Genomic DNA, 26665 nt, shown 5'->3' on the forward strand with positions numbered 1-26665 from the left:
CAGTTGCATGTCTTTCATGGCGGCTGCATGGTCCTCCGTTGCACTGATTGCCGCTCACTTCTTCAATTTTGAAGTCAAAGAAGAGGCTTTCCAATAAGTTCAGGCTTTAGAGCAGAAGGTGATGACTGAATACTTTAGAACAATAAAATAGGGTAATCTCATTACCAGACTGCTTCCGAAGTGCAGTGTGCTGCATATTCTGTTCACTTTCATAAGTTTGAATTTGGGTTAATTCGAACTGTGTCAGTGTGCCAGTGGAGTTCCAATTAACAATCTTTTACCGTACTTTGATTCTGGTTAGCACACCAGAAATCAGTAAAAAGTTGCTGAAGTGTATATAAAGATATTTTATCAAGGCAGCCAGGGGTGGAAACTCAGTCACTATCTCCAGGACAGCACTGTTTCTCATAGGTTCCACTTGCTGTTCCCTCTTTTTAATAAATTGTGCCTTGAGTGTAAGCAGAGCCTCAAAAGATTGTGATCTTCGATCAAGCATGTAGCGTGTTCGTGTGATATTCTGTAAAAGTGATCTATTATCAGCATCATTGTTTTGAGTCTTTAAAGTCCTCGTGTAGCCCATTTTGGTGCATGCAAGTGTATGTGCTTGCTGTTTCAGAAATACGTCCTTGATTTAAAGCATCTCAGTAACAGTCGTGCCTCTGTGCTTCAGAAAGAAATTAAACTCCAAACTTTTTTGATGTGCTCTTGGCAGGGTCTGGACAAACGTGTTCTTCTCCGAGAGGTGTTGCCACACCTTGCATCAAACTTGCGACTCCAGCGGCTGTTCACAGAGTTCAAGGAGCAACTGGACATGACTGCCGCCGACGACAGCCTGCTGCCAAATGGTTGACCCAGCATCCTGTTACACTAGGGATCATCGTTCTTAACTCATCAGGCCCACAGCGTGAACTGGGAGACCATTAGCGTGAACAGGAAGAGATAGAAAAAGGAATGTGTTGCTTATAACGCAGTGTACAAGCAGCTGCTGTTCCGGAACGCGAGATGTTTAGATCGCGTGCCTGTGTGTGCGCCAGTGTTTCAGACGGTACAGTGGCGCTGCCACCTCGACAGTGACGGGCTTGCCGAGGCAGGCATGCGGGGTACCTTGGGTAGAGCACGGTACCTCGAGTTGCCATGTCAGGCCATGGAGGTTTGCAGCACTGTTGCATGTAGCATAGGGCAAGGAGGAGTTTGTGCAGAATTGTGACATTTTATTTGGTCAGTAGTATTTTATATCTTAGCAACAGTGAAGCACCCTGTTTTAAATGGCTGTATGGTATTTCGGAGTCTTACGGAGAGGCGATTTAATGTGCATAACAAGAAAAATCAACTCATAAGGGTGGTTTTATGTCACCAAGGAATTGTGTAGCCTTATATTAGGTGGTGCAATTGACTCCATGGCCATATGTGCACACTTGCACATTACTTTTAAAGCAATATATTGTGACTGCCCGGTTCTTAGAAAATGCCGAAGTTTATCTGTTGAGATTACTTTGCGTTCTGTGATTTTCAGTGCGTAGTTGTTACCTCGCCCTCCTTTAGCTTTTTTTTTTTATAGTTTGTCTCTGTCATTGCCTCTGGTGTGCTCGTTTTTTTTAAGAACAATGGTGTATGCTTTTGCTACTCAATTGTCACAGTTGAACACACAAATCAAGCTGTGCTATATGTTTCCCAGTATGTGTCAGATTTTAAAGATGATAATGAACTTTCGATTTATTGCTACTTGAATCTTGATATCTGCAAGAAACAGAGCCTAATTACGAGAACCTTGGTTTATTTCGATTTATTGTTACTTGAATCTTGATATTTACACGAAACAGAGCCTAATTACGAGAAGCTTGGTTCATTGTTTCGCATCTGTGTTTTTTTTACTGTGATGGCTGTCCGTAGATTTATATAATTTGAATGCTAATCGGTAGCAACGTTTTCTCCAGGGCATCATTACAAGACGTGCATTTGGGCTTCTTGACTTTGCCTAAATGGTTTGCAATAGTGAGACGCCTGCGTATGTACCTTGTGTAATGCGAAATCCTGGTATTGTTTAGTTTAGTACAGCTTGTGGTAAAAAACTGTGCCAATCAACTGCCTGATGTTGGAAGGAGGGCCACGAGAGAATGAAGCTGTTTTGGCTAACTTTTTGTGTCGCATTAAGGTGCATATCGATGCTCACAGGGAGAGCTTCTGACCTTGCGTTTAGCATGTAACAACTCTGCTAAGGTGAGTCGCATTTTATTGTGTTTTCTTGAACATCTCTTCATTGTGCATGCAGCTATTGGCTGAATCATAGATACTGTTGAATGCTGAACAGCATGTATTTGAAATCAAGTGTTGAACTGGAAAAGAAAGTTGAGTGGTAAAATGAAATGCAAAAAAAGAATATCAAATTTCAACTTTCATAGTGCGTACAGGTTTAGAAGACTGCTTCAGAGCACTTAGCTAGGAAGAGCATAGGTTGAGTTGTAGCTGGTTGAGAGCAGGAGCTTGCAGATGGGTAATCCCTGCCATCCACCTCCTAATACACTCTTTTACATGATTTATGTAGTGTGTAGATCGCTCACTTAGCGCAAGTTTACAAGTCTTTTGGGTACATTATTTTCCGTAGTTTTTGAGCCATGGGAGCATCGCTCTTGTGTGCTTATGGTGTGTCAGCCTTGATGTGCCAAGGCAGGACTGTACGTTTGTCTTAAGAGCTTATGAATGCAAAACCTTTACTGAGAAATTGTGCTCTTGTGATGTTTGTCTTGAGGCTTGTACAAGTTATTGCCTGAGTGTCACTCTTCTTCCTAGCTGTGCCTACGTTTCTGCCACATTGGCAGCATACCTCGGAGGACTGTAAAAGAGAAAAAAAAATTGTGGGGCACAAAACAGTGTACATAGTATCCGTTTATAGGCACATTGATTTATTAGAAGCATCATGACTTGTAGATATGTGAACTATAATTTGAAATGGTTTGGATGAGTGCTTGGATAAGAGCTGACCGTTTGTGTCAATTTGTACCATATGCTTACGTGTTGCTCTCGTCCCACTTATACTCTTTTGCCGATGTTTCAAGTGTGTATTGTTGAATCGTTCAGACAGAAGCGTTTCTTTGATGATCCTTGTGATAAGCAGCTTTGAATTTGTGGCAAATTCAATGTGGCCATTGCACATCTAAAGCTGTTGTCATTTGCACAATACTTGCGAGGAAACTCGTATGTGAAGGTGGTCTTTTATGCAAGGTTTTTAAGAACAAGAGGAAAGAGATATTGCCATGTTTGATGCATGGGGGCTGTCAAATAACTGCGGAGAAGTTGCCTTGGAGTACTACACGCTCAACCCATAGTATTAGGGTGTGTAAATCTAGCAAGAACTATGGTGGTGTCATGGTGTAGTCTAGGTATGCAGAGGCATGCACTGGCTCCAGAGCTGAAATGCTGCCTGAATCATTTTGTATATAGAAAAAGAAAAACGTTTTTTTGTTTTGTTTTTTAATGTAGGAACACACTTTTCTCATCTCTGAACCAACCAACCATCTGTATTTATAGTGATGTCATACTGCCAGCATTAACGTTTCTTCTGTTTTTGTTATCATCTCTCTAGTTTTATCCTTTTTTTTGCTACGCTGTGTATATTTCACATTTTGGGAAGGTAGTGCTAAGGCCTGTTCATGTTTTTCTTTTTTCTTCATATGCAACCATCGCACTTGCTACTGTAAAAATAAATTTGTATGTATAGCCTGAACATTTTCTTTGTCCCTTAAGGGTCACAACCACATGTTTACCACATGAACCCCCCAAGAAAGTCTGCTTAATATGCTCTATGCTTAACATTGGGGAAATATGCGGGGGGACAGCTTTCCACCCCCGCACTCCCACACCATGAATGCAGCTATTCTGCTCGCTAACCGCAGGGGGGGTTCATGCTCGACGGAACAAAGGGAAGGGACGACAAAGCGTGAACACTCCTATGCTATTTATTACACTTGCAAATAATACACACAGGGTGAGCCAGCTAGCTACAAAACGTCAACGAGGCATTCCTCGGAAATAGAAAGCTACGTAAGAAGGGCTTCCGATTTACTGGTTGTGGCAGGGAGGTACAGGAGGTATCGGCGGCAAACGTTTGTATGTGCCAACAATGGCAGCCGGGTTTTCCCGTGTGAGGCGCATTCTTGGAGCAATGCCATCCCCAAGCGTTTTCTGGGGAAGGTGCCGAGAGCGCATGTTCGCTGCCTGGAGCCAGAAGTCCAGGGGCAAGGCAGGACTGCTCTCCGTGCGCCTGCCGCGGAAGGTGGCGAGATCGTGCAGCTGCAACCGCTCACGATGCTGGCCGGATCCTGACGAGACTCTCGCCAGCTCTGCGAAAATCTACGTAACCTACGAGGTAGCGCTCCCGTCGCTCCTTTCGCTTTCCCCATGAGGGAGACTTCCCTCCTCGCCCAGCCAATGCTGTCCTGACGCACGATGGTGAGGATGGGCCGCGTCAAATAGGAGGGGGGAAACAGGTTCTTCACATCCCTCCCTCAAATGTTGGCCTACGGTCACGGCGTAAGAGTGCCTACGGTTGAAGCATGCCATCGACGAAGTGTCTACGAGCATTGCGGTGACTGCAAGACAGCTCGTACAGGCGGGGTGGCAGGATCATCCGATGAGCAGCAAGGTCACCTGGCAGCTGTCCTTGTCCCGTGGCAGGCGCCCAAAATTAGCGTGCCGGGAGGGTGCTTGCGCTGACGCGCCTCTGTTGGAAGGTAGGGGGTCTGCCCCCCCCCCTCTTGTAGCCACTGCAAACTGCTCGGCGGAGACTCCTCTGCTTACGATGACTCACGGCCGCATGGCAGCAGGCAGGGACCCATACAATAGACAGCAGGCCGGGGCGGCTTCTCTCGAGCTCCGCATATCGCTTCTATAATCTCCAAAAGTTAAAGGAGACCGCGCTAACTGACCATTTGGTAAAACGCGGAGCAATGCAAGTGCCAAACAATTCTATCCGGCATTGCCCAAACGCTCAGTTCATTTGAACGTAGCTGACTGCCTTCGGTCGAAGCACATTCGCGGTTCGCATTCCGACATGGTGCTGTTAAGCTCACTTGAACTGCATTAACATCTCTGGTTCCGCGAAATTATCAATTCGCTTCGAAGCCGGCAAAAGTACCAAGTTCGTTTGAACAAAGTCAGCTTTCTGTAGTCGAGCAAGGCCTCTTGGCTCTAGTGAGGTTATAAAACAAGCAAACACGTTTGTGCGTGCCTGTGCCACGGTACGACTATGTCCTCCCAAAAGCGACAGGCAGCTCCTGAAGAGCCTTAGGCCTACTCGCTCTGTCACCAGCCAGTGCCAACAAAGGTCCAAGGACAACAGCTAGAACGAACCGCCACGAGGAGATACGTTTCTACCGAGGTGACCCTACACGCTCGCTGCCATACCAGCAACTTCTGAGCGAAACGACGCCCACTGTTTCCCGCAGTGTCGGTGGTGGTGGTGAAAACATTTATTAATCCATACAGAGAGGTGTTGGGGGCCGTGACCTCAAGGGTCACGCCCTTACAACCACTAGGTGGGATGCCTAGTCAGGCACCCCATTGGCGGTTGCCGCAGCCCGGGCGCTCTATGTTAAGGCCCTTGGAGCCTCGAGGGTGCAGCAGCCGGACAGGGTCGCCTCCCAGTCCTCTCGGGTGGAGTTTGGGATGGGGGTAGGGAGCGTTGGACCGCCCCGGTGCTTTTCCTGTAATCATGGCTGCAATTCAAATCAGCTGATTACGGCACCCAGCTCCCAAAGCCAACGAGACAGAACGGAGAATATTTAAAACTATATACAAGAAAAATCCGGCCACCCTTCAGGCTTCCGCATTCACTTGCTTCTGGCGTGCTGTTCTCCGTGGATGGTTCGATCTGGCTCTCCATGGGCGGACCTCGTTTATCTTCCAAAGGTGCATCGATTAAGTGCTCATCAAAAGCGGAGCATGCACGGCAATTCCCTCATGCTGCTATTTGGCTCATCTCGCTGTCAAGAAAGCATGTTAGCCTTGCTAACAACTCTGACTTCGGGTCAGTTCTAACGCCGGGCGGGCATTCCATGAACCGGACTGACTGTCGTCCCTCGTCTCCAGAACTTGCCCCACGTTGGGCGCCATTGTGGGAATATGCGGGGGGACAGCCTTCCGCTCCCGCACTCCCACACCGCGGATGCAGCGTTTCCGCTCGCTAACCGCGACGGGGTTCGTGCTCGAGGGAACAAAGGAATTAAGGAACGACAAAGCTCCAACACTCAAATGCTATTTATTACACTTGCAATTAATACACAGAGCGGTCCAGCTAGCTACAAATCATCAACGAGGCATTCCTCGGAAATAGAAGGCTACGTAAGAAGGGCTTCCGACTTGCCGGCTCGGGCAGGGGCGCGACTTCGGAGGTATCGGCGGCGAACTTTTGTATGCGCCGACAATGGCGGCCGGGTTTTCCCGTGCGCGCCGCATTCTTGGGCCCTCCATCCCCGAGCATTTGCTGGGGAAGATGCCGAGAGCGCGCGTTTGCTGCGCTCACTTCGCTGCCTGGAACCAGAAGTCCAGCAGCAAGGCACAACGGATCCCCGTGCGCCTGCCGCGGAAGGTGACGAGATCTAGCGTGCAGCAGCAACCACTCACGACGCTGGCCGGGTCTCGAAGAGACTCACCGGCTCCGCGGAGTTTCGCGTAACCTACGAGGTGGCGCTCCCGTCGCTGCTTTCGCTTCCCACATGAGGGAGACTTCCCTGCTCACCCAGCCGGTGCTGTCCTGACGCACGGTGGTGAGGATGGGCCGCGTCGAAATGGAAAGGGGAAACGGGTTCTCCACAATATGCTCTGTGCTCTATACATTCTACAGAAAGCAAGAAAGGCCCTCGGAGAATTTTCTGTTTAACCCAAGAGGCATCTGACTGCACTTAAGTGAGCCAGCAATGTTCAAATCAAGATTATGATGCGGTAGTATTAGAGGATCCTTATGGTTGCAAGAGGGTCCCTTGGCGCACCTTTTCGAAGACATCGACATGATTGTTGCAATTGCTTACTGCTTTGTTGCACATCGTCCATATCAATTGGTGACGGTAATGGTACTGTGAGCTGACCGTACAAGGCCTCCATTTATTATCGCACTGAGCGTACGTTCCTCAATGGTGTAGTAGCGTCCTGGGCTCCCGACCCAAAATGACATCATTTCGAATCCTCTTGAATCACCTTTTTCTTTTCAGCAAAACTGCTCTTCAGCACGACCCTCTCGATCAAACAGTATTTGCCAGTCCCGCCGAACGGGGTCTTTAACGCTGTCGCTTAAATAGCAAACACGTTGTTACAGCAGTTACTGTGCTCCGAAGTGCAGCGGCATGGCGGACTCGTGTGGGTACGTCGGACAGAGCATCGGCTTGCAGTGCGAAGACCTCCGCCTCTTGCCGCGATTTCGTCAAAGCAGTGCAAAATGTACCTTCGGTCGGTATTCCCGTGAGGTAACAGGCGCCATTATGGTGTCCAGCGCCCAGCTTGAGCACTGCGGGCCTGAGAAGGTGGGGAGATAAGCGTATTAGATACACACCATAGCCTTTCGCCGTGCTGCACGGACGCCAAAATGGCGGCCACTGTGGCTTGAGTGCATACCCTTAGACGCACGAAACAAACGCACCACGTCAAAACACGTTAGCATGGCTGTCGCCAGTGTATTCAGCTAGCGCGAGGGATACAAAATTTCTTTTTTTTTTGTTTTCTTGTTGTGAGGAAGTCTTGTGAAGCATCTCCCTACTCAATGCATGTGTAGATTCATCATCATCAGCCTGACTACATCCACTGCAGGGCAAAAGCCTCTCCCATGTCTCTCCAATTAACCTGTCCGTTGCCCGCTGCGCCCACCCTATGCCTGCAAACTTCTTAATCTCATCCGCCCACCTAACCTTCTGCCACCCGCTGCTACGCTTGCCTTCTCTTGGAATCCACTTCGTTACCATTAAGGACCAGCGGTTACCTCTCCTTCACGTTACATGCCCTGCCCAAGCCCATATCTTCCTTTTGATTTCGACTAGGGTGTCATTAACCCGCGTTTGTTCCCTCAGCCACTCTGCCTACGTCCTGTCTCTTAACAACACCTATAATTTTTCTTTCCATGGCTCGCTGCGTTGTCCTTAACGTAAGCTGAACCCTTTTCGTTAGCCTCCATTTTTCTGCCCCGTACGTGAGTACTAGTAAGATACAGCTGTTGTACACTTTTCTTTTGGGGGATATGGTAAACTGCCATTGGTGATCTAAGAGAACCTGCCATATGCGCTCCACCCATTCTTATCCTTCTAGCTATTTTCCTCATGATCCGGATCACTGCGTGTATTAATGTGTATATTATTGTGTAATGGTGCGCGTCCTGCGCGCTTGGGCACCAACGCGCCGGCCAGAGGAAATTGCGCATGCGCGACGCGTCAGCCGCCGCCGAGTGCGCCCACGACGCTCGGATCCGACAGTGCCAGATATTCGACGCGACCGCTACTCGCGGCCAACGTTTTTTAACGCGAAAGCTTTACTGGCCTTGCGGCGCCGATTTCGCCGTGGGCTACAGTTTGACCTTGAACGTCCTTGCTGCGCCGCTGCCATAGCAACGCATCTCATGACTTCGCCGCCGAGCGGAGTCCTCAGCGTCGCTGCGCCGGGGCTCCACAGCCGCTCTGTCTGACCACGTGATCCAGCCTGTCTGTAACGATGAGTGGTTTCCGCACACCGGATAGGCAGCGCGCGGAGTCATTACCGACGCCCTGAAGCCCCCTAAGGGTGGCCTCGTGCCAAGTTAGAGAGTTTGCCCTATTGCGTGGCAATAAATGTTTTCCACCACCCACCCTGCTAGCCAGGTGGCAGTTAATTGTTGATCGCGAGAGGTTGGTCACCCAATGAACGCTGCGGCCTATTGCTGCAGTGCCGCGTGTCTAAAGCCCCAACTCGATGGACACATCCTACGCGTACCAGCGGAGCGCCTACGCGCACGGGCGTACGCTGGATCCTGTCTGCGCATGCGCAAAGCGCGACGCGCGCGCAGGCGCGAGCAGGGGCAGATATCTGTCCATGTCAGATATCCGCGCCTGAGCGCGCGCGCTTGCGCGCGCGTCGGAAGCGGGGTCCGGTTTACAACAATAGGACGGCGGGGGCTCTCGGGGACTCTTTTCTTTATGGCTTGAACCTATCCCAGGTTCCTGGAACTTTTCTTCGCGGTTTAAGTTGTCCTTTCAGCGCCCCCCAAGTCCCCTTTCTTCACGCTTGAAATTCCTTCGGTCGGCTCGAGAGGGAGAACGCCCCAGCACAGGGAGCATGGAGGTGTATGACTTTTTTCGACGCTTGGCACGGCGCGGCGCTGGGCGCGTAGGCGCTCCGCCGTACGCCTAGGATGTGTGCATCGAGTTGGGGCTTAACACAACGGTGTCAGCGCTAATGCCTGCAGGCCACGTCTCTCACTATCGCTACGTACGTCAAAGCGTGACTGAGGCGTCCACTGACCTAGGGAGCCTGTTATCTTCCTTTCCTCAAACTCATCGGCGTCTAGAACATTATCAACGCCAATGAACGCCGACAGCTTTCGCTTTGTATATCCTGGATTACCTCAGCTAATGCACATTCATTTTTAGAAAAGGGCCGATGGAAAACAGACGCGGCGCGCCAGGGGGCTGCGGGGACCCAACGCGATCGCCGCCTCGGCGGCTGCGTTTTAATGGAGGCGAAACGCTAAGACGCTTGATGGAGGCGAAACGCTAAGACGCCCGTGTGCTGTGCGGTGTCCCTCCACTACTTCCACTACTTATTCCACTACTTCCACTACTTATTCGGGAGCCTTCCACTTGTCTAGAGCGCTTGAGTGGTGTGCTGTGGAGCAAATTAAATATTATCGCAGCTGCTTTGCTGAGGATAAGGCACGGGTGCCTGCGCGGTTCACATGTCTATGGGGCTGCTCTCCAACACGATTATCAGTGAAACTCAATACCTACTCCAGAATTGCGCTTTATTTCCACTGGGCGGCACCGCTCGAGCGCTCTAGCTAAGTATGATCGACTCTGTGCAAGGACATTTAGAATAAAAAAATTTTTTTGGGGAAAGGAAATGGCGCAGTATCGGTCACATATCGACGGACACCTGAACCGCGCCGTAAGGGAAGCGATATAGGAGGGAGTGAAAAAAAAGGTGCCGTAGTGGAGGGCTCCGGAATAATTTCGACCACCTGGGGATCTTTAACCTAAACTGACATCGCACAGCACACGGGGGCCTTAGCGCTTCGCCTCCATCGAAACGCAGCCACCGCGGTCGGGTTCAAACCCGGGAACTCTGGATCAGCAGCCGAGCGCTCTAACCGCTGAGCCATGAACAGTTAATAACCGGACGCCCCACTCCAGTTGTAACCAACACAGTGAGTGCTGTGCGCGTGTGTGATTTAATTCCTCCAAAAGGAACTAATCACGCGCACAACCTGGACACATTTCTTATTGTGTAAATAGTTTGTACATATTACTCCTCCCCCTATCCTCTCTTCCTGTCCCCTCACCTCTTTCATTTCATTCCTCCATTCTGCCTGCCATCCTTTATTTCCGCTGCCCCAGCTCAGGTGCTTCAGTATCGATGGCAGATGCCGGGGCTAGCAAAATCTTTTCCTTCCTTTTTACTATTATTTTTAATAAAACCACTACCACCTGAGCCATCTCTGCCTCCCGATTCTTGGCTGATCCCCCAGTGTAGATATACACCATCTTGTGAAAGGCTAACAACAACATGCGAGCCGTGAACACCGTGGTTTGGTTTGGCACGCGCATTCGATACCGCCTCCCCCCGGGTATTTTCCCGGCGGTCGAACGACGGTTTCTGTCAGTAATGGAAATACACGAAGAATACATGCGTATACGACTCGCTTCTTCAAGTTTAACTAGACGATTTGTGCTAAGTGCATATTGAAGTCGTTTCGGGACAATCTCAATTATTTATTGAAAACAATGTGGAAGATTCGAGTGTTGACGTCTCGCACTTAACTTGCCCATGTCAAAGGCGCGGCGAGAATGACGTCTTGGCACACTGGGTGGGAAAGGTCAGCTTTGCGCAGAGGCAGTGTCTCATCCCATGGAGCCTCGACTGAGGAGCGACTGTTGCTAGTTGAAAACTTTACCCAGGCGACGTGAAATACCGTCGGCCGAGGCAATTTTTGGTTGGACCTCCAGGGCCTCATAAACTAATACAAAGAAAGACTAGAGTGTGGTATTGTTGGAGGAATGTATGAATGAGCTGTTTCGTTTATAAAGAGAGAGAGAGGGAGGGTCGAGGCAGTGGGGGGGGGGGGGGGGGTGAAAACATTTATTGGGTATACAAGGGACAAAATTATTGTGGGACAAAGAAAGTTAGCAGTGGCTTAGCTCGGCTATGCCAGGATATACGTAGCGTGAGCTTCGCTGAGTAGTAGTAGTAGCAGTAGTAAGTGGGTTTTGTTATAATAATAAAAAGGAAGGAAAAGAATTTTTGCTAGCCCCGGCATCTGCCATCGATACTGAAGCACCTGAGCTGGGGCAGTGGAAATAAAGGATGGCAGGCAGAATGGAGAAATGAAATGAAAGAGGTGAGGGGACAGGAAGAGAAGATAGGGGGAGAGGTAATATACACAAACTATTTACACAATAAGAAATGTGTCCAGCTTGTGCGCGTGATTAGTTCATGCTACGCTGAGCCGCTGGGCAGCAATTTCGCTCTCCTTCTTCATGGCTATACCACACTATATCTATACCCCCACTGATATCTCTGCGCATGCGCACAATATGAGAGGCGCTATGAAGCGGCTCCGGCGCAGCGTCAGACTTGGCTACTGCGCAAAGGAGGCGCACAGCCGGTCACGCGCCGGCGCCAGTGCGTCTGCCGCGGCTTTGAAGTCACTCCTCTGGAATGCGCAGACCGGCGAGGCGCGCCAGCTGTGCGCCGTGTTACGTCACTGCTCCTCGCGCATGCGCAGCACGGCTCTCCAGGAGCCACTCGAAATTGCTCAACCTCGGCCAGTGTAGCTCACGCTACAGAAAAAAAAAACGCGAAATAAAGTGTCCCTACCCGTGCAACAGGAGGCATGCTTGGATCAGCCTGTAAGGGGCCGGTGCTTACAAATGCTAGGTGGAGGTCTCTAGTTTGGTACCCCAGTGGCGGTGGCCGCCGCCAGGGCGCTCCCGACTAAGGCTTGTTTAGTGTTCCTGTATATGCTCCCGCAGGGAGCAGAGCTGCGCGAAGGTCCGCCATTTTGTTCCAAGCTGTGCGGGAAAGCAGCTCCTCGAGCGCACAGGCGCTGGGATTATGACGGGGCTGGCGTTGTAGAGCAGTTCGCTTTTTTTTTTAAAAGCTTACAAACGGCGCTCGATTGCGGGCATCCTTTTTTCCTTTTACTGTCTCAGTGCTCAGGGATCAATACTAAGCCCATCATACTTCGTTGAAAAAAACGTCGAAAAATATTCTGATTTGCCGAAAATATCATACAGCATGACAGAAAGATCGCGGAATGACAGCGATAGCTCGCAGTACGGACAATAATGACGCAGAAATGCTTGGAAATGAAAAACCTACATGAGTTGTGCGATGAAGAGAAGTTTAGTAATGCATCTCCCTGCACAACCACATTGAAATACATTATTCTATATGGTTGCGACCGCCGATGTTGCACGAAGCTTGTGAAACCACGCTGCATACGATGTGAATGCGGGCAGTCTAAAACAATGCATTTTGCAAGCAAGTAAATCTAACCAACCAAAGGCACAGATATCGCAAACTCGCGCGCTTATCTTTCACAAAATATACGTACCATTTGTTGCTCTGACTTCGAGCCCTCCATTGCATTTTTCCTATGCCATGGTCATCGTTTCAAGCCAAACACATCACGTGCCGTACTTCTTAAAAATCCAAAAGTTGGAGAAGCCTGCCTTAAGTCACTGCAGCTGAATTGTGGTATACGAGTTTCCAAGGATCTAGAAAAGTGATATCTCTTTCTGGTGCTGTTATTTAATTGCTCGTTTTTTTCATAAGCTCTATTGCGTTTTCTCTTGACCTACTTGAATTATATGTACGTTCACTGCATTCTGAAATATGTTTGGTTTGGACTGCTTTATGCTTTTACTCAAGGAAAAATAATTATCTTAATATCCAATTTTGCTTTTTCAAGTATTTCATGCTATTTTTGTTCCCCTCTCCTCCAGTGTTAAAATCCTTGTCAGTGGAACCTTAGGAGTATTCTTAACAAATAAAATAGTTAAAAAGTCTAGGCAAAGCTTGTTCTCATGCTGAGAGACTGGCCTCCCACTTCTGTGTAGTAAACTGGGACTAGAACAAAATTTCACGTACAGTTTGCTTGTCCAACATTCTTTATTTCACAAAACAAACCATTTCTGCAAAATGTTGGAGGTGGCAGCAGAATAAGCAGACGGGCTGGCAGCGGCTGCACATGAGAAATGCTCTGTCACGTGCAGCCAGGTTAGGAACAGAACCTTTGTTCACATTTTCATTTGGAACTTGTAGCGTTGCAGGAAAAATGAAGACAATTTGTTGATGGCAAACATGAGTCGCCGCATAGAGTTTGAGCGGGCCTGCTGAAGAATTTATAATTTATATTGAACTGTAATTTTTATCAGACTAGGCACATAGCCAAATGATGGTTGCAACGCCGGGGGGAGGTATGAGACAGTGGAGCTTATGTGGCTGAGTCATGCAAATACGGTTAAGTGGTGCTGTTTATTCTCTTACCTCGCATATTCGAGTTCCTTTCGGAGCTGCTTTCACGCGTCCCATACGCAAAAGCCAGCGCAATCGCTGACGTACGTCTGACCGTCCGGACGGCACTGCGTAAAAAGCTTTGCCGCTTTCGGTACGGTTCTTGCAGTTTGCCGCACTGCACCCCGTCATAGTTGGAGGCTGCCGTCACTGCACACTATCAAAATATATACAACTGGAGCGCACGGGAAAGGCGGGAACACACTGCACCGGACGCGTCCGATCACGATGGCAGCCGAGAGGGTACTGGGGCTGGCGAGGAACCGGCGTTGCGCCTGGAAAGTCGGCTCTTCCACTTCAAAGTGGAATAAACGTCGTCAGCGGAATCACGTGACGGCCGCTTGGCGAATGGCTCAAGAGCGGCGCGAGGAAAACAGTCACGCAACTCTGCTCCCTGCGGGAGCATATACAGGAACAATAGGCTTGTTGGGCCTGTAAGTCGTGGCAGCCGAGCAGGGTCGCCTCCCAGTCCTCCCGGTTTGGGTTGGGATGAGGGGAATAGCCGGGTTGGAGGGGCAGGCCCACACCATGTGATAGGTGTCAGAAAACACCGCTCCACAGTGTTTTCTCACTTCTTTCATTTAATTTCTCCATTCGGTCTGCTATCCTTTATATCCGCTGCCAAGCTCAGGTGCTTCAGTATCGATGGCAGATGCCGGGGCTAGCAAAAATCTTTTGCTCCCTGTTTACTATTATTTTAATTGAAAAAACCACTACCACCACCACAGTGCGGGAGCTGCCGTTAAAGGAGGGGCCAAAATGTTTTAGGGCTGCCGGGCACAGCAATGATGAGAAGGCGGAGAAGGAGCCGCTCGTCCTCCTTCTTCAGGCCTTTACATGGGCTGGGGTAAAGGCGATGATAGAATGTTGTAATGTCTTTGAAGGTACAGACCCGATTAAAATCGGGTGGGGAGGAGAAAACCCTGATCGGGTGGGGAGGAGAAAACAGCCCGGTGAGAGAGCGCACGGGCGACTGCGTTTGCTGCCTCGTTTCCTGCCAACCCCTGATGAGCAGCAGGGGCCTATATAATATAGGTAACGATGTGCGGGGTCCTTATCCCGTATGCAATTTTGGTAGATTCGATAGGCTAGGAAGGGAGTGCAGCCTATTTCGACGTTCGGACAGGCCCCTCGCGAGTCGGTGATTATATATTTTGAATCGGAATATGAGGCCGCGAGAGCAATCGCGAACTCTTCTTTGTGTGTTGCACTGCGGGCTGTGAAGGTGAGGTCGTTAACTGTGTTGCTGTTGTGAACTACCGCGGCCATGTACCGTCCCCCGTGGTGGGGGCCGGAGGCGTCCACGTGGTATACACCTGTTCTGTTGCCATAATGCCGGGCTAGGGCTTCCGCTCGTTCACTTCCAGTTAAAAGGAGCCGCCACACGATTAGTGTCCCTGCAGAGTGAGGACACTTCTGAAATTCTAAACTGACTGCATGAATAGTTTTAACGTCTTCACAAAGACAAGCTAAGCGAGAAGCATACACCTCATTTATGCTGTCGACAGCACCTCACCTTGCCCACAAAGATACGTAAGTACGCTTCTCTATGCCTTAACGGTATTCTCATTGACCACAATAAAAATTGCGGAGACACTGATGTTCCGCCTTAAGGGTATGACGCGCTAGCGGCCTGTAGCCCTCTCTTATTTAAAACATACTCATTAGTACAAAGTCGCAAGATACCACTTTGCGTGAAAGACCACACGACGTACACAGGGGCGATGGAAAGAAATGCGAACAAACTGGAGCTTGGGCGCTCCGCTGTCCGCATTATTTCAACACGATTTTACTTCGGTGGTAGCAAAAAGACGCTAGAATCGTCCATGATGCATTCTAGGACAATTTTAATGCGTTTCTCTGACCACCCAGGTAAAAGCGCGATCAAAAGAAATTCCAACATCGGAGCGCGTAGGCATCGCGTTGTTCGCGTTTCTTCCAAGACGTGCAAGCGCGCCTTGCGTGGCCCAGATTCCACTTCGGCTTTCGTGGGAGACGGTCGTGTGATGGGAAGCTCTGAGCACTCTTCGTTATCGGTCATATCTGGCCGAGGTTTCGACGAGCGACGCCCACCAGTGAGATATCGCATAATTTTGCCTACGCTGCCTTCCGGAGACGCAATGAAGACGACGGTTTTCCTTCACTGCGATATTGCCGGGCGGCCTTATCGCATACAGGATTTTCGCGAGCCTTTGGAAACTGCCGGTGTTCTACCCATCGCGGCTGGCATTGGGGCCTTTCAAACGTCGCATGTGTGGATGTTGAAGCTGAAAACTGCGGAAGGGAAGGAACGACTGCTGACAGAAGGAGCACTGGAAGTGAAAAAACGCTATTGCGCGATCATTGACCCCAACAAACCTGAGTTGGCCTTCAGGGCGCACTGGGTGCCCTTCTACGTGTCGAATGAATCTGTACTGAAGGCTTTTGAAGGCTTCGGAGATGTGACAGATGTCACTCGCGAGCAGTGGAACAGTCCGGGTTTCGAAGACGTCGAATCGACAACCCATCTGGTGCGTATGGTTCTCAAGGAGGGGCTCTTTATCGATGATTTACCCCACGTGTTCAAGTTTTACGGAGGGCAAGTGTTAGTGATTGTACCTGGACGTCCACCAATATGCCTACGGTGCAAGAGGATGGGACATACTCGACGCAACTGCCGTACGCCAAGCTGCAGCTTGTGTCGCTCCTTCGGACGCGAACGGGAAGGATGCGTCCGCACGTATACGCGTGTGGCCACGGGTACTGCTCCGCCGCAAGACGACGGGAGCTAGCTGCTCATGGACAAGAATGCACTGGAGATCGCCGGAGCCACGCCCACTTCAGGACTCAGCGACGGCCCTGCTTTCCAGCAGCCGGAGCTACCTGCTGGCGACTAGAAGTCACAAGGTGACCCCGCTGCAGAAACGACTGGCAAGAAGGCGGATGCTGCTGCGCCGCCAGAAGAGCCAACGAGGGAGGGCACTACAGTCGGCCACGACTCCGAGGCGCCGATGGATGCGACAGTCGCTTCCATTAAGCGACCTCGTGACTTCGAAAAGGCACCGGCTACGGGCCGAGAGCTTCGTCGGCTAAAAAGGCATTGGGGAGGGGTGGGAACAAAGAAAGGCAAGTTGTTTTTTACGGTCCTCGTCACTCAGTCGCGACGAGAGACCGAAGCAGTGAGCGTTATAAGCATTGTTTGTTTGCTGTGTGCAGGCTATGGCTTACATGAAGAAACCGCTAAAAGCGGTTGGCACACTTCAAAGTACGAGGGCTTGCTTCGAAGCGTAAGCAAGTGCAGTTGAACCGACTGTTCGGCGAGTTAGATCTAGATATTACGGCTATTCAAGACACAAAAAAATGGAGGACGCTTAAGCTTCGTCTTTAAGAGTGAGACGCGACAGCGTGTCGCAGCGTTGCCGAGGAGTACACTGAACGCCATCGCCCGTTCGGCGCGTCGCGTGGCCCGTTGGACAATTTAATGGTGTCTTCGACTGGTCGCTTTAGATCGCTCTAGAGCGCTCTGAGAGGCGACCGCACATTCGGCTGGTCGAAACCGGCCGCTCTGACTACATTCGGCTGGTTCTTTCTGAGCGCTCGCCTCCAGCTCAGAGCGCTCTGAGGCGCTCCGAGAAAAAAGTCGGAGCGGCTCCGAGATGGGTCCACGTGACAGAGCGCTATTTCGCGAAAGCGGTGCGAGGCCTCGGCGTCCCCTGCGCGTAGGCAGAAGCAAGTGTAGGCTTTTGACGCAGTAGTAGCGTCCTTGCTATGTTGTGTTTTTGGGTGCCGCGCTGTGTGAGGCAAAATGTCCGAGAGACGCCGGATAACTACGCTAGGAACGCGGTCTGTGTTGCTGTCGCATGACAACAGCGATTCCAGCAGCAGCTGAGACGAGGAAGACAGTGCTATCCACAAGGCGATGTTCGAAAAAGCGTCCCGTGGGACGGAAAGCCGAGGTAGTGATCCATACAGGCTAAGCGGCGACCGCGATGCAAACTGTATGCGGCCACGTGCGGCTAAAGGTAATCAAGGGACCTTACGTGCGGCTACTGTTGACATCAGCAGCGGTGCCCCGTAGTGGTTCCGGAAGTTACGTCCCCCTTCTGCCTCCTGCGCTTCCGCTCTAAAAACTCGCTGACCATTCGGCTTCACTAGTCTCGCTATGCGCTCGGAGCGAGAGCGGCTCTCACTCTGCCAGATCTTAACCGGATCGCGGGAGCGACCAGTCGAAGACACCATAAGGAAAGCACGCCTGTCTCACATATCTCGGCAGACACCCGAACCGGGCCGTAAGGGAAGGAAAATGAACAATTGCTTTTAAGGAAAGGAAATGACGCCTGTCTCACATTTCTCGCTGGACACCCGGATCGCGCCGTAATGGAAGGAAAAATCAATCGATCGATCGATCAATTATTCAACACATCAATCAATCAATCAGTTAATCACTCACTCAATCGATCGATCAATCGAATAATCAATCAAGTAATCAATCAATCAATGATCAATCAACCAATCCATCATTTCATTAATCAATCCATCGCTCCATCAATCAATCCTTAACGCTGTCGAGTTAAAATCCCTTCCCCTACGGCACGGTTCAGGTGTCTACCGAAGTGCGCCATTTTTCGCGCACGGCCAAAGACGCCGGCGCCGACGACACCGGCTTTTCTGCGGCACAAGCTCCTTAACGTTGTCGCGTTAAAAATTGAGGGTGGTTTAGCTCTGGTTAAACCTGGAGTGACGCGATAGCTACAGCTGGCCGAGCGGAACTTGGTCACGTGACCAACCACATGACAGCGCGACGGCGCAGCAACAGGGTGGCGGCGCCGCCACAGGGTTGCAGCGCCGCCACACGGTTGCAGTGCCGCCGCAGGGTTGCTGCGCCGCCACCCTATATCTCCTAAATTGTATTCATAAATCAGTGTGCTCAAAACGTGTGCGCTCTGATCATTTACATTTTGCCTCCTTGCACGATCTTCGGACATGCACACACAGTTGACGTCACCCAACAAAATAATGCATCGCTCACATTTCAGGTGCAGTTCTAGCACCTCAAAAATAAAATTCGGCGATTCATTCCCCTGTTGAGTGCATGCATAGACACACACAACTCGCCACTATGACGTTATAAAGAGAAAAGTCAACTACGTCTAAACGACCAGATGCGCACACCGTGACTGCCTCTTCCACCACGCCCAGGTAATTTGGAATGAGCACTGCACAACCCGCCGAGGTGCCAACAGAATGACAAACAAACATTATACAGAGCTCTGAATGGCTGCACCATGCGGTCCGTTTGTCCTTGGCTCTCCACATTCGTTTCTTTTATGGCGAGCACATCTATCTCATTTTCCAGTAACAGCCGGCCAACTTGGTATTGCCGTCGTCTAGCCGACAAACCCCGGACGTTTAAGGTCGCTACACGCAACGCTGACTGAATATTTAGTGCCATTTCAAAGCAATTCAAAAGGACCACACATTGCCTACCTCGGAAGGATGAAAAGTTCGTATCCAGGCGCGCACACAGCGACTGATCTCATCGAAGTCGCAGGGTATCGCGTACGACGCCATCTTGAGTAGCTGGTCCCTTCTTTTCTACAAACCCGACAGCTTGCCTCCGTTACTACGGAGGCGGTTCCTCGGCCGGTTTCCGGCCCAGGCCGACGCTAGGCTTGGGCTTGAAACTAGCCCGACGAGGCACTGCCGTCTTCGGGGGCGGCTCTCTGCTAACAGTCATGTCGAGGCTGGCTTCTGCACCAACACTTGCGTCCTCTTCACTGTTGCACTCTCCGGTACATCCATGAGCTCTGGCTGACTTTCAATGCTCACCGCTGCTGCCATCCTTTCTACCTCAGCCGCGGCGGCCGTCGACTCGCCCACCTCGACGATGATGTCTTGGGTTTGTTCTCCCTCTTGCGTTTCCAGGGAGGCGTCCTTGGTAGTCTTGCCAGGTGCCACCACTGGAGGGCCCAGACGTGGAGCAGTAGTTTCTCCTGCCCCTTTCGTTGCTTCTTCAGCATCCGCTTCGTCCATGATTAGGTCCGAAGTCTCCTCCAGATCCATCTGCCCTGTAATGCTCGCGTATGTCTTTACGCATGCCTCTTCATTGTGTCCAAAGCGTCTGCACTTCCCACAACAAGGAACACGGCACTCACGCCGGATGTGGCCCATGGCCCGGGAGCGAAGGCACAGCGGCGCTCTACCTCGCACAACCAGCATGGCCATCTCACCGGCGGCGCGAAGTTGGTGCGGCAGGTCGTCGGGAGACACTCCCGATTCCAGTTTGAGCCCAATCAGCCTCGTCGTCGATGCCTTGTCGGACACTCCGTGAACGCGCCACTTGTCTTTGGAAAGGTCGGTCACCTTTCCGTACGGCGCTATGGCCGCTCGGATGTCGTTGTCGTGCATGCTGTAGAGTATAGCCAGAGCAGTTTCAGCCTCATTGGTTAGTTGGTTCGATCACCATGCACCGCCGTCCTTTAACCGTGAGGTCATGCACAGCCAACATTTTCTGCACCCCTGTGCCGTCCTTGAATGTCAGTGTCCACTCGTGATTCATCTGATACGCCCCCAAAGCAATAACTTGAGGGAGCATGACGAGCCAGCGCATCTCGAAAGTCTTCGACGCGATACGGCCGACATCTTACATCAGCGTGCAAAAAACAGTATTGAGAACAGACAGACCTGATGGCAACTTGCGGCAAAATAACTTGATATTCTTGGTCCGTTGCATCCGAAAACCTATTTCCGCGGCCGGACATGTCAGCTGAAGCCGCTCCTACGGAGCCCATGACACACACGTCCATTCGCCGTGGTGTCAGGAAATGGAATCCCGACCGCTCGGCCACGCAGCTTTTTTTTTCTTTATTACATAGAAATAGTAAAGAAAAGAAACATCTAAGTATGCTTACGCCACAAAACACCTGGCCACCATATCCCTGCGCGACCCCACCTTCCAAAACATCAAAAGTCTGGGAGGGCACACACATGTATTCAGATGGGGGGCCAGGTAGGCGGCTCTTGCAGGGCAGCATATACACCCCGCACCGAAGCGCATCGTTCACGAAACAAAGATTTCGACGACCGTCGTGATTCGGCGTGGCGGTGCATTATGCGGCTCTTCCAGTCTTCCAGAGACTAAATGTTCCCGGCAACCTAAATAGATCATATGGCACAACACAGTTTTTCACCACATGCAAAAAACGGATACCGTAGGGTGTGATGTCAATCTCCTTCTTAATTGTTCGTTGTAAAATGTCCCAGAAGAATATAGCATCAATGCGAAGAATAAAACAATGGTCAATTGTCTCTGTTGTATTGAACAGGCGACAATTCACCGTCCATGGCGCAAGCATCTTCTTAGCATGAAGCCATGCCTTCACAGGCAGCCTGGATGTGTGCAGTTTATATAAGAATGTTTTTTGTGGCAGAAGAAATTCACATTCGCCTAACACGTTTTAAAACACTGGTGTCAAGGAACTCCAGAAAAGGTTGCCGATACAACGGTACAAGGAACAAATACTCTAAGTGCCTTAGTCATCTGCCTTCTGGAGAAGCTATACAGGTAGTCTAAACAAAAGCGCACAGTGAGGAAATTGAAGGTGTCAGCAATTTCCTTAAGGAATCTCCATAAAGGCCCCTCCCGAGTGTGTCCCGTGAGTGCGAATAGGAAAGGCAAATGAGCACTGAGACGCTTAATAAGCACAGCTACTAAAAAAGGGTGATTTGACGATCCGGAGTTCCCGGGTTCGAACCCGACCGCGGCGGCTGCGTTTTTATGGAGGAAAAACGCTAAGGCGCCCGTGTGCTGTGCGATGTCAGTGCACGCTAAAGATCCCCAGGTGGTCGAAATTATTCCGGAGCCCTCCACTACGACACCTCTTCTTCCTTTCTTCTTTCACTCCCTCCTTTATCCCTTCCCTTACGGCGCGGTTCAGGTGTCCAACGATATATGAGACAGATACTGCGCCATTTCCTTTCCCCCCAAAACCAATTATTATTATTATTATTTGAAAAAGAAAAAAACGCGAAACAAGCTGATCCATGAATAAGTGAAAAAGGCCGATTCCACCAGACTCTAGAGAAAGAAATGGGTTATCGCGACGCATTGGTACCCATTGGGAACGACATATGCATGCAGCAAATTTTCTGTGCATCACCTGCACTTTCTTGCTCGCACAGTGGAGAACCTGCAACACATATGCAAGTTTTGCAAATAAAAAAATTCTGTAGACTTGAGCCGGAGCAAACTGACAGTTCCCTACCCATCCAAGCCTGCGTTTGTCGCCTCATGGAGACTATCTGTGAATCCCGGTGGGTGCCACCGCTCGGCCACGCTACCGACATACTGCACGCTACTGACTACCTCCCTCGTACTGTTCGCCAACCCCGCAATACAATTAACTATGCTCGGTCGATAGGGCGCTGACTGCTCCTCATCAATAGTTACGAGGAAAATGTAAAATAACGGCCAGCAGATAGTAAAGTCCTCTCAAGCTGGTGCAGAAATGTTTCTTAGCAATTTTACAGGCATCAGCACACTAACTGCATTCAGTGGCACATCAGAAAAAATTCTGGCAGCGGTGGGATTCGAACCCACGCCCCCGAAGAGACTGGTGCCTTAAACCAGCGCCTTAGACCGCTCGGCCACGCTACCGACATACTGCACGCTAATGGCTACCTCCCTCGTACTGTTCGCCAACCCCGCAATACAATTCACTATGCTCGGTCGCTAGGGCACTGACTGCTCCACATCAACAGTTACGAGCAAAATGTGAAATATCGGCCAGCAGATAGTAAAGTCCTCTCAAGCTGGTGCAGAAATGTTTCTTAGCAATTTTACAGGCATCAGCACACTGCTTCCAAAGGCATACCCAGAAAATGCAAAAAATTCTGGCAGCGGTGGGATTCGAACCCACGCCCCCGAAGAGACTGGTGCCTTAAACCAGCGCCTTAGACCGCTCGGCCACGCTACCGACATACTGCGCGCTAATGGCTACCTCCCTCGTACTGTTCGCCAACCCCGCAATACAATTCACTATGCTCGGTCGCTAGGGCACTGACTGCTCCACATCAACAGTTACGAGCAAAATGTGAAATATCGGCCAGCAGATAGTAAAGTCCTCTCAAGCTGGTGCAGAAATGTTTCTTAGCAATTTTACAGGCATCAGCACACTGCTTCCGAAGGCATACCCAGAAAATGCAAAAAATTCTGGCAGCGGTGGGATTCGAACCCACGCCCCCGAAGAGACTGGTGCCTTAAACCAGCGCCTTAGACCGCTCGGCCACGCTACCTTTTTTTTTTTCTTTATTACCGGTAAACAATACATAAAAATCTCTAGCCACACTTTGGCCGAGACAATGGGTTAAAACTTTTTCATGTTAATCAGTTCATCCATAACTGCCACCCAGTCCGGCGGCTGGGGTTGACTGCGGAGAACATCTCTCAAGAAAACTGCACTTTCTATAAAGTTTTCTCTCACTGGTCGCACATTTGCGTCGGCGTGCCTGGCCGCCATTCTCGTTTTCCAGATGCTGTGGAGGCCCAGTAGCATAAACATGTCGTAAGGAACCTCCTCACTTTCTATAGGTAGAAACCGGATGCCATAAGGAGTTACAGGTAGTTCTTTCTTCAATGTTCTTTGCAAGATGTCCCAGTGGAAAACCGGGTCCCAGCAGTCGATAAACACATGTTCGATGGTCTCGGGTTTTTTGCAGAGTATGCAGTCGGTGGTCCAGGGCACAAAAATGCCTTTATCGTTTAGCCATGTTTTCACCGGAAGGGTACCGGTATGAAGTTTAAAGAAAAAGGATTTCACAGTCGGTCTTACCGGCATCTTCTTAACTCGCTTTAGCACATCTTTGCCTGGGCCTCCGCAGCAAAAGGAACGGTATAAGGGAGCAGGTATAAATATATCTAGCAAATCTTTGTACAGTTTTTTCCTGGGTACAGCAGATAGATACTGTGTAGAAAAGTGAGCGCTCAAAGTGCGAAAGGCTGCCACAACTTCACGCAAAAAACCTGTTACAGCACGATTCGTGGCCGGGTAACTGGACACAACAAATTCCGGCAACACGTTGCCTAAGCGCACCTGCAACATTGTGCGCAACAAGGGATCGGTTTGATCACGTAGAAACAAAAATCTTGAGACAACTTGCTTCAGAAACAAATTAGAAAGACCAAGGCCGCCCCTTTTGACCGGAAGGAACAGATTAACTCGACTTGTTCGCTCCCAATTTGAGCTCCAAATAAAGACAGCAAACACTCTATGCAGCTTCTGCAGGTTTGCTCGGGTAATGAGCACGAACTGCAATATATACCAAATTCTGGCTATTAAAAATACATTGCACACACTTGCGCGCGCGAAAACAGAAAGGTCACGTCCTTTCCAGCCATCCGCTTTTCTCCTTGCACTCTGCGTTATCTCATCCCACAACTCCGTACTGCTTTTATAGTGCTTCAAGGGTACCCCCAAGTACTTCGCAGGGGCGGTCGTCCATTTCATGTTAGCAAACACGGCAGGTGTGCTGTCTTAATCACCGTGCCAAAAACCTATGCACTTATCCCAGTTAATTTCGGACCCAGTCTTTTTGCAATATTCCCCTGCGACTTTCACAACTTCTTTAACGCTTTCTTGATCCGGGCAAAAAACAGCAATATCATCAGCGTAAGCAAGCACTTTTACTTGCGCCGACAGAAGAGTGAAACCGCATATCCCATCATTGTGCAACAGTGATAACAGAAAAGGCTCAAGGTAGATCGCAAAGAGCAAAGGCGAGAGCGGGCAACCCTGCCTGACCGAAGAACACACAGGTACAGGTTCAGTCAGCTGTTTGTTCACTATAATTCGGGTAACACAGTTGTCGTACGCCATCTGTACACCTTGTATTATCACAGAGCCGACGTTGGCATATTCTAGAATGGCGAAAAGAATGTCATGCGACACTCGATCGAAGGCCTTTGCAAGGTCAAGCTGTATCATGGCAACTCGGCCCCCGAAGGCATCGCAGCATTCAAGAACAGTTCTAGCAATGTGCACATTTGTTCCAATGGTGCGACCTTTAATACAGCACGTTTGGTGGGGCCCTACAAGGTCCTTTATGACCTTTTGCAGTCTGTTGGCAAGAATCTTCATAAACACTTTATAGTCAACGTTGGTTAGGCTTATCGGCCGATAAGCCCCAACGGACAGAAGTTTAGCCTGGTCCTCACTCTTGGGTATTAAAACCACGTGTGCTGTTTTAAATGATGGTGGCATTTTCTTTGTCTCATAAATTTCGGTGAAGACGCAGTGGAGAGCTTGGGTGAGTTCGGCTTTGAACTTCTTATAAAATTCACTACCTAAGCCGTCAGGACCGGGAGATTTTCCGGCACTCAGCTCTTCGATTGCTCTTCCCACTTCGCTTACGCTGATTGGTACCTCCAGCCCTTGTTTTATATCGTCTCCTAGTTTTGGCATACGGGACAAGAACGTGTTTGCAAACCCCTCTTCTTCAAGCCGTCGCCGCCCAAGCAATTCCCAATACTGCTCAACAAACGCCAACTGAATCACTTTGCTATCATTCGTTACCTCGTTTCTGTACCTGATTTGTCTTACTTCGTTCTGAGTCGCGTACTTCTTTTCGTCACTAAGCGAGCGTTTAGTAGGTACTTGGTCAAGCCAGAGACGTTCCGCACGGGCCCGTATCATGGCAGCTGTATACTTGTCTTTTTCGATAATCTCAAGTTTACTTTTTGTATCTCTTATTTCTTTCTTATATCTTCCCGGCTGGGAACTTTCCAGGCTTACGAGCAAGTCAAGTTGGCAATGTAGTTCTTTTTCTTTAACACGTTTATCGTGGCATATGATGCTTGCCCTTTCAATCGCGTTTATTTTCACTTGTTCTTTGAAATCTTCCCACCTAATTACCCAGTTCCCAGGATCTGCTGATAGCAATGCTTTAATGCATTCATTAACTTTAATGTCAAAGCGTTCATCCTCGAGTAATTGTGCGTTAAACTTCCACAGGTCCCACGAGAAACGAGATTTCTTGTCTTTGTTCCCCAGGGTAAACGTAACTAAGCTGTGGTCGGTAAAAGACATGTGTTTTACCTCGTAGCTATTGCACAAAGGAATCAGATCAAGCGACACATACGCTCTGTCAAGTCTCGCGTGACTTTCACCCTGGAAGTGAGTAAAATGCGGCGCTACCGAAAGAACTTCAGCAACATCATCTAAACCATTTTCTTGCACAATCGAATTCAACAATTCCGCACTTTTGTCACGAAGGAGTCTTTTTGTAATTCTATCCTCTGCTTTACAAACGCAGTTAAAGTCGCCCAAAAGCACAATTAACCGCTCACAGCACACATATGGTTCAACGCGCTCAAAAAATTCCTTGCGCTCGTTCTCCCTGTTAGGAGCATACACGCATATGACTCTCCATAGCAAATTGCAATAAAAAAAATCCACTACAACCAAACGGCCAGTTTGACAGACTGTTAAATTCTGCTCGACAATCCCGAGAGAATTCCTAATAAATACAGCACAACCGCCCGATGTGCCAGAAGAATGGCACACACAAACATTGTAGCGTGCCGTAAAAGGCTGCACCATAAGGTCCGCCTGTTCCTGTCTTTCGACTTTCGTCTCCTGTACGGCTATTATGTCTAGGTCATTATCAACGAACAGCCGGCTTAGCTGGTACTGACGCTTCTTGGAAGCCAGTCCCCTGACATTAATTGTTGCAATGCGCAACGCTCTAAGAGGTGTAGAAGCCATCTAGTTTAGGTACAGGAGCCATATGGTGCATACCTCGGGACACAAGGCGACGGTGCGGGTGACTTGCCTAGTCTGAGGTGCTCGATGGGTGCGGTGCCGGTAATCCAAAGTCTCTTGCACAAGTGCCTCTTGCGTATGGACTGGAAAATCAGCCCATGCAGTCCGTTACCGAAAAAGGCCAT

At 49.8% G+C, this 26665-nt stretch overlaps 1 protein-coding gene, 3 non-coding genes and 1 pseudogene across 7 annotated transcripts in view; 2 read left to right on the top strand and 3 right to left on the bottom strand.

Moving 5' to 3' along the window:
* LOC144121006 (protein HIRA-like) overlaps positions 1-3721 on the top strand; it is a 48597-nt gene extending 44876 nt beyond the window's left edge. For all 4 annotated transcript variants that reach the window (XM_077653898.1, XM_077653900.1, XM_077653899.1 and 1 more), the window contains exon 23: positions 713-3721. In XM_077653898.1, the coding sequence (XP_077510024.1) occupies positions 713-850 (138 nt within the window). In that variant the 3' untranslated portion in view covers positions 851-3721. The remainder of the gene's footprint in view (positions 1-712) is intronic.
* Positions 3722-11044: 7323 nt separating this feature from the next.
* Positions 11045-11174, top strand: LOC144122258 (U4 spliceosomal RNA; annotated as a pseudogene).
* Positions 11175-22296: 11122 nt separating this feature from the next.
* TRNAL-AAG (transfer RNA leucine (anticodon AAG)) lies at positions 22297-22378 on the bottom strand. Its single transcript has one exon. It is a non-coding gene; the product is annotated as a tRNA-Leu (tRNA).
* A 237-nt stretch (positions 22379-22615) lies between these two features.
* TRNAL-AAG (transfer RNA leucine (anticodon AAG)) lies at positions 22616-22697 on the bottom strand. Its single transcript has one exon. It is a non-coding gene; the product is annotated as a tRNA-Leu (tRNA).
* Positions 22698-22934: 237 nt separating this feature from the next.
* On the bottom strand, positions 22935-23016 carry TRNAL-AAG (transfer RNA leucine (anticodon AAG)). The gene has a single exon. It is a non-coding gene; the product is annotated as a tRNA-Leu (tRNA).
* Between the last annotated feature and the right edge of the window lie 3649 nt (positions 23017-26665).

The sequence above is a fragment of the Amblyomma americanum genome, chromosome 2 (genome assembly GCF_052857255.1).
Source record: "Amblyomma americanum isolate KBUSLIRL-KWMA chromosome 2, ASM5285725v1, whole genome shotgun sequence".
In the NCBI taxonomy this organism is placed as follows: Eukaryota; Metazoa; Arthropoda; class Arachnida; order Ixodida; family Ixodidae; genus Amblyomma; species Amblyomma americanum.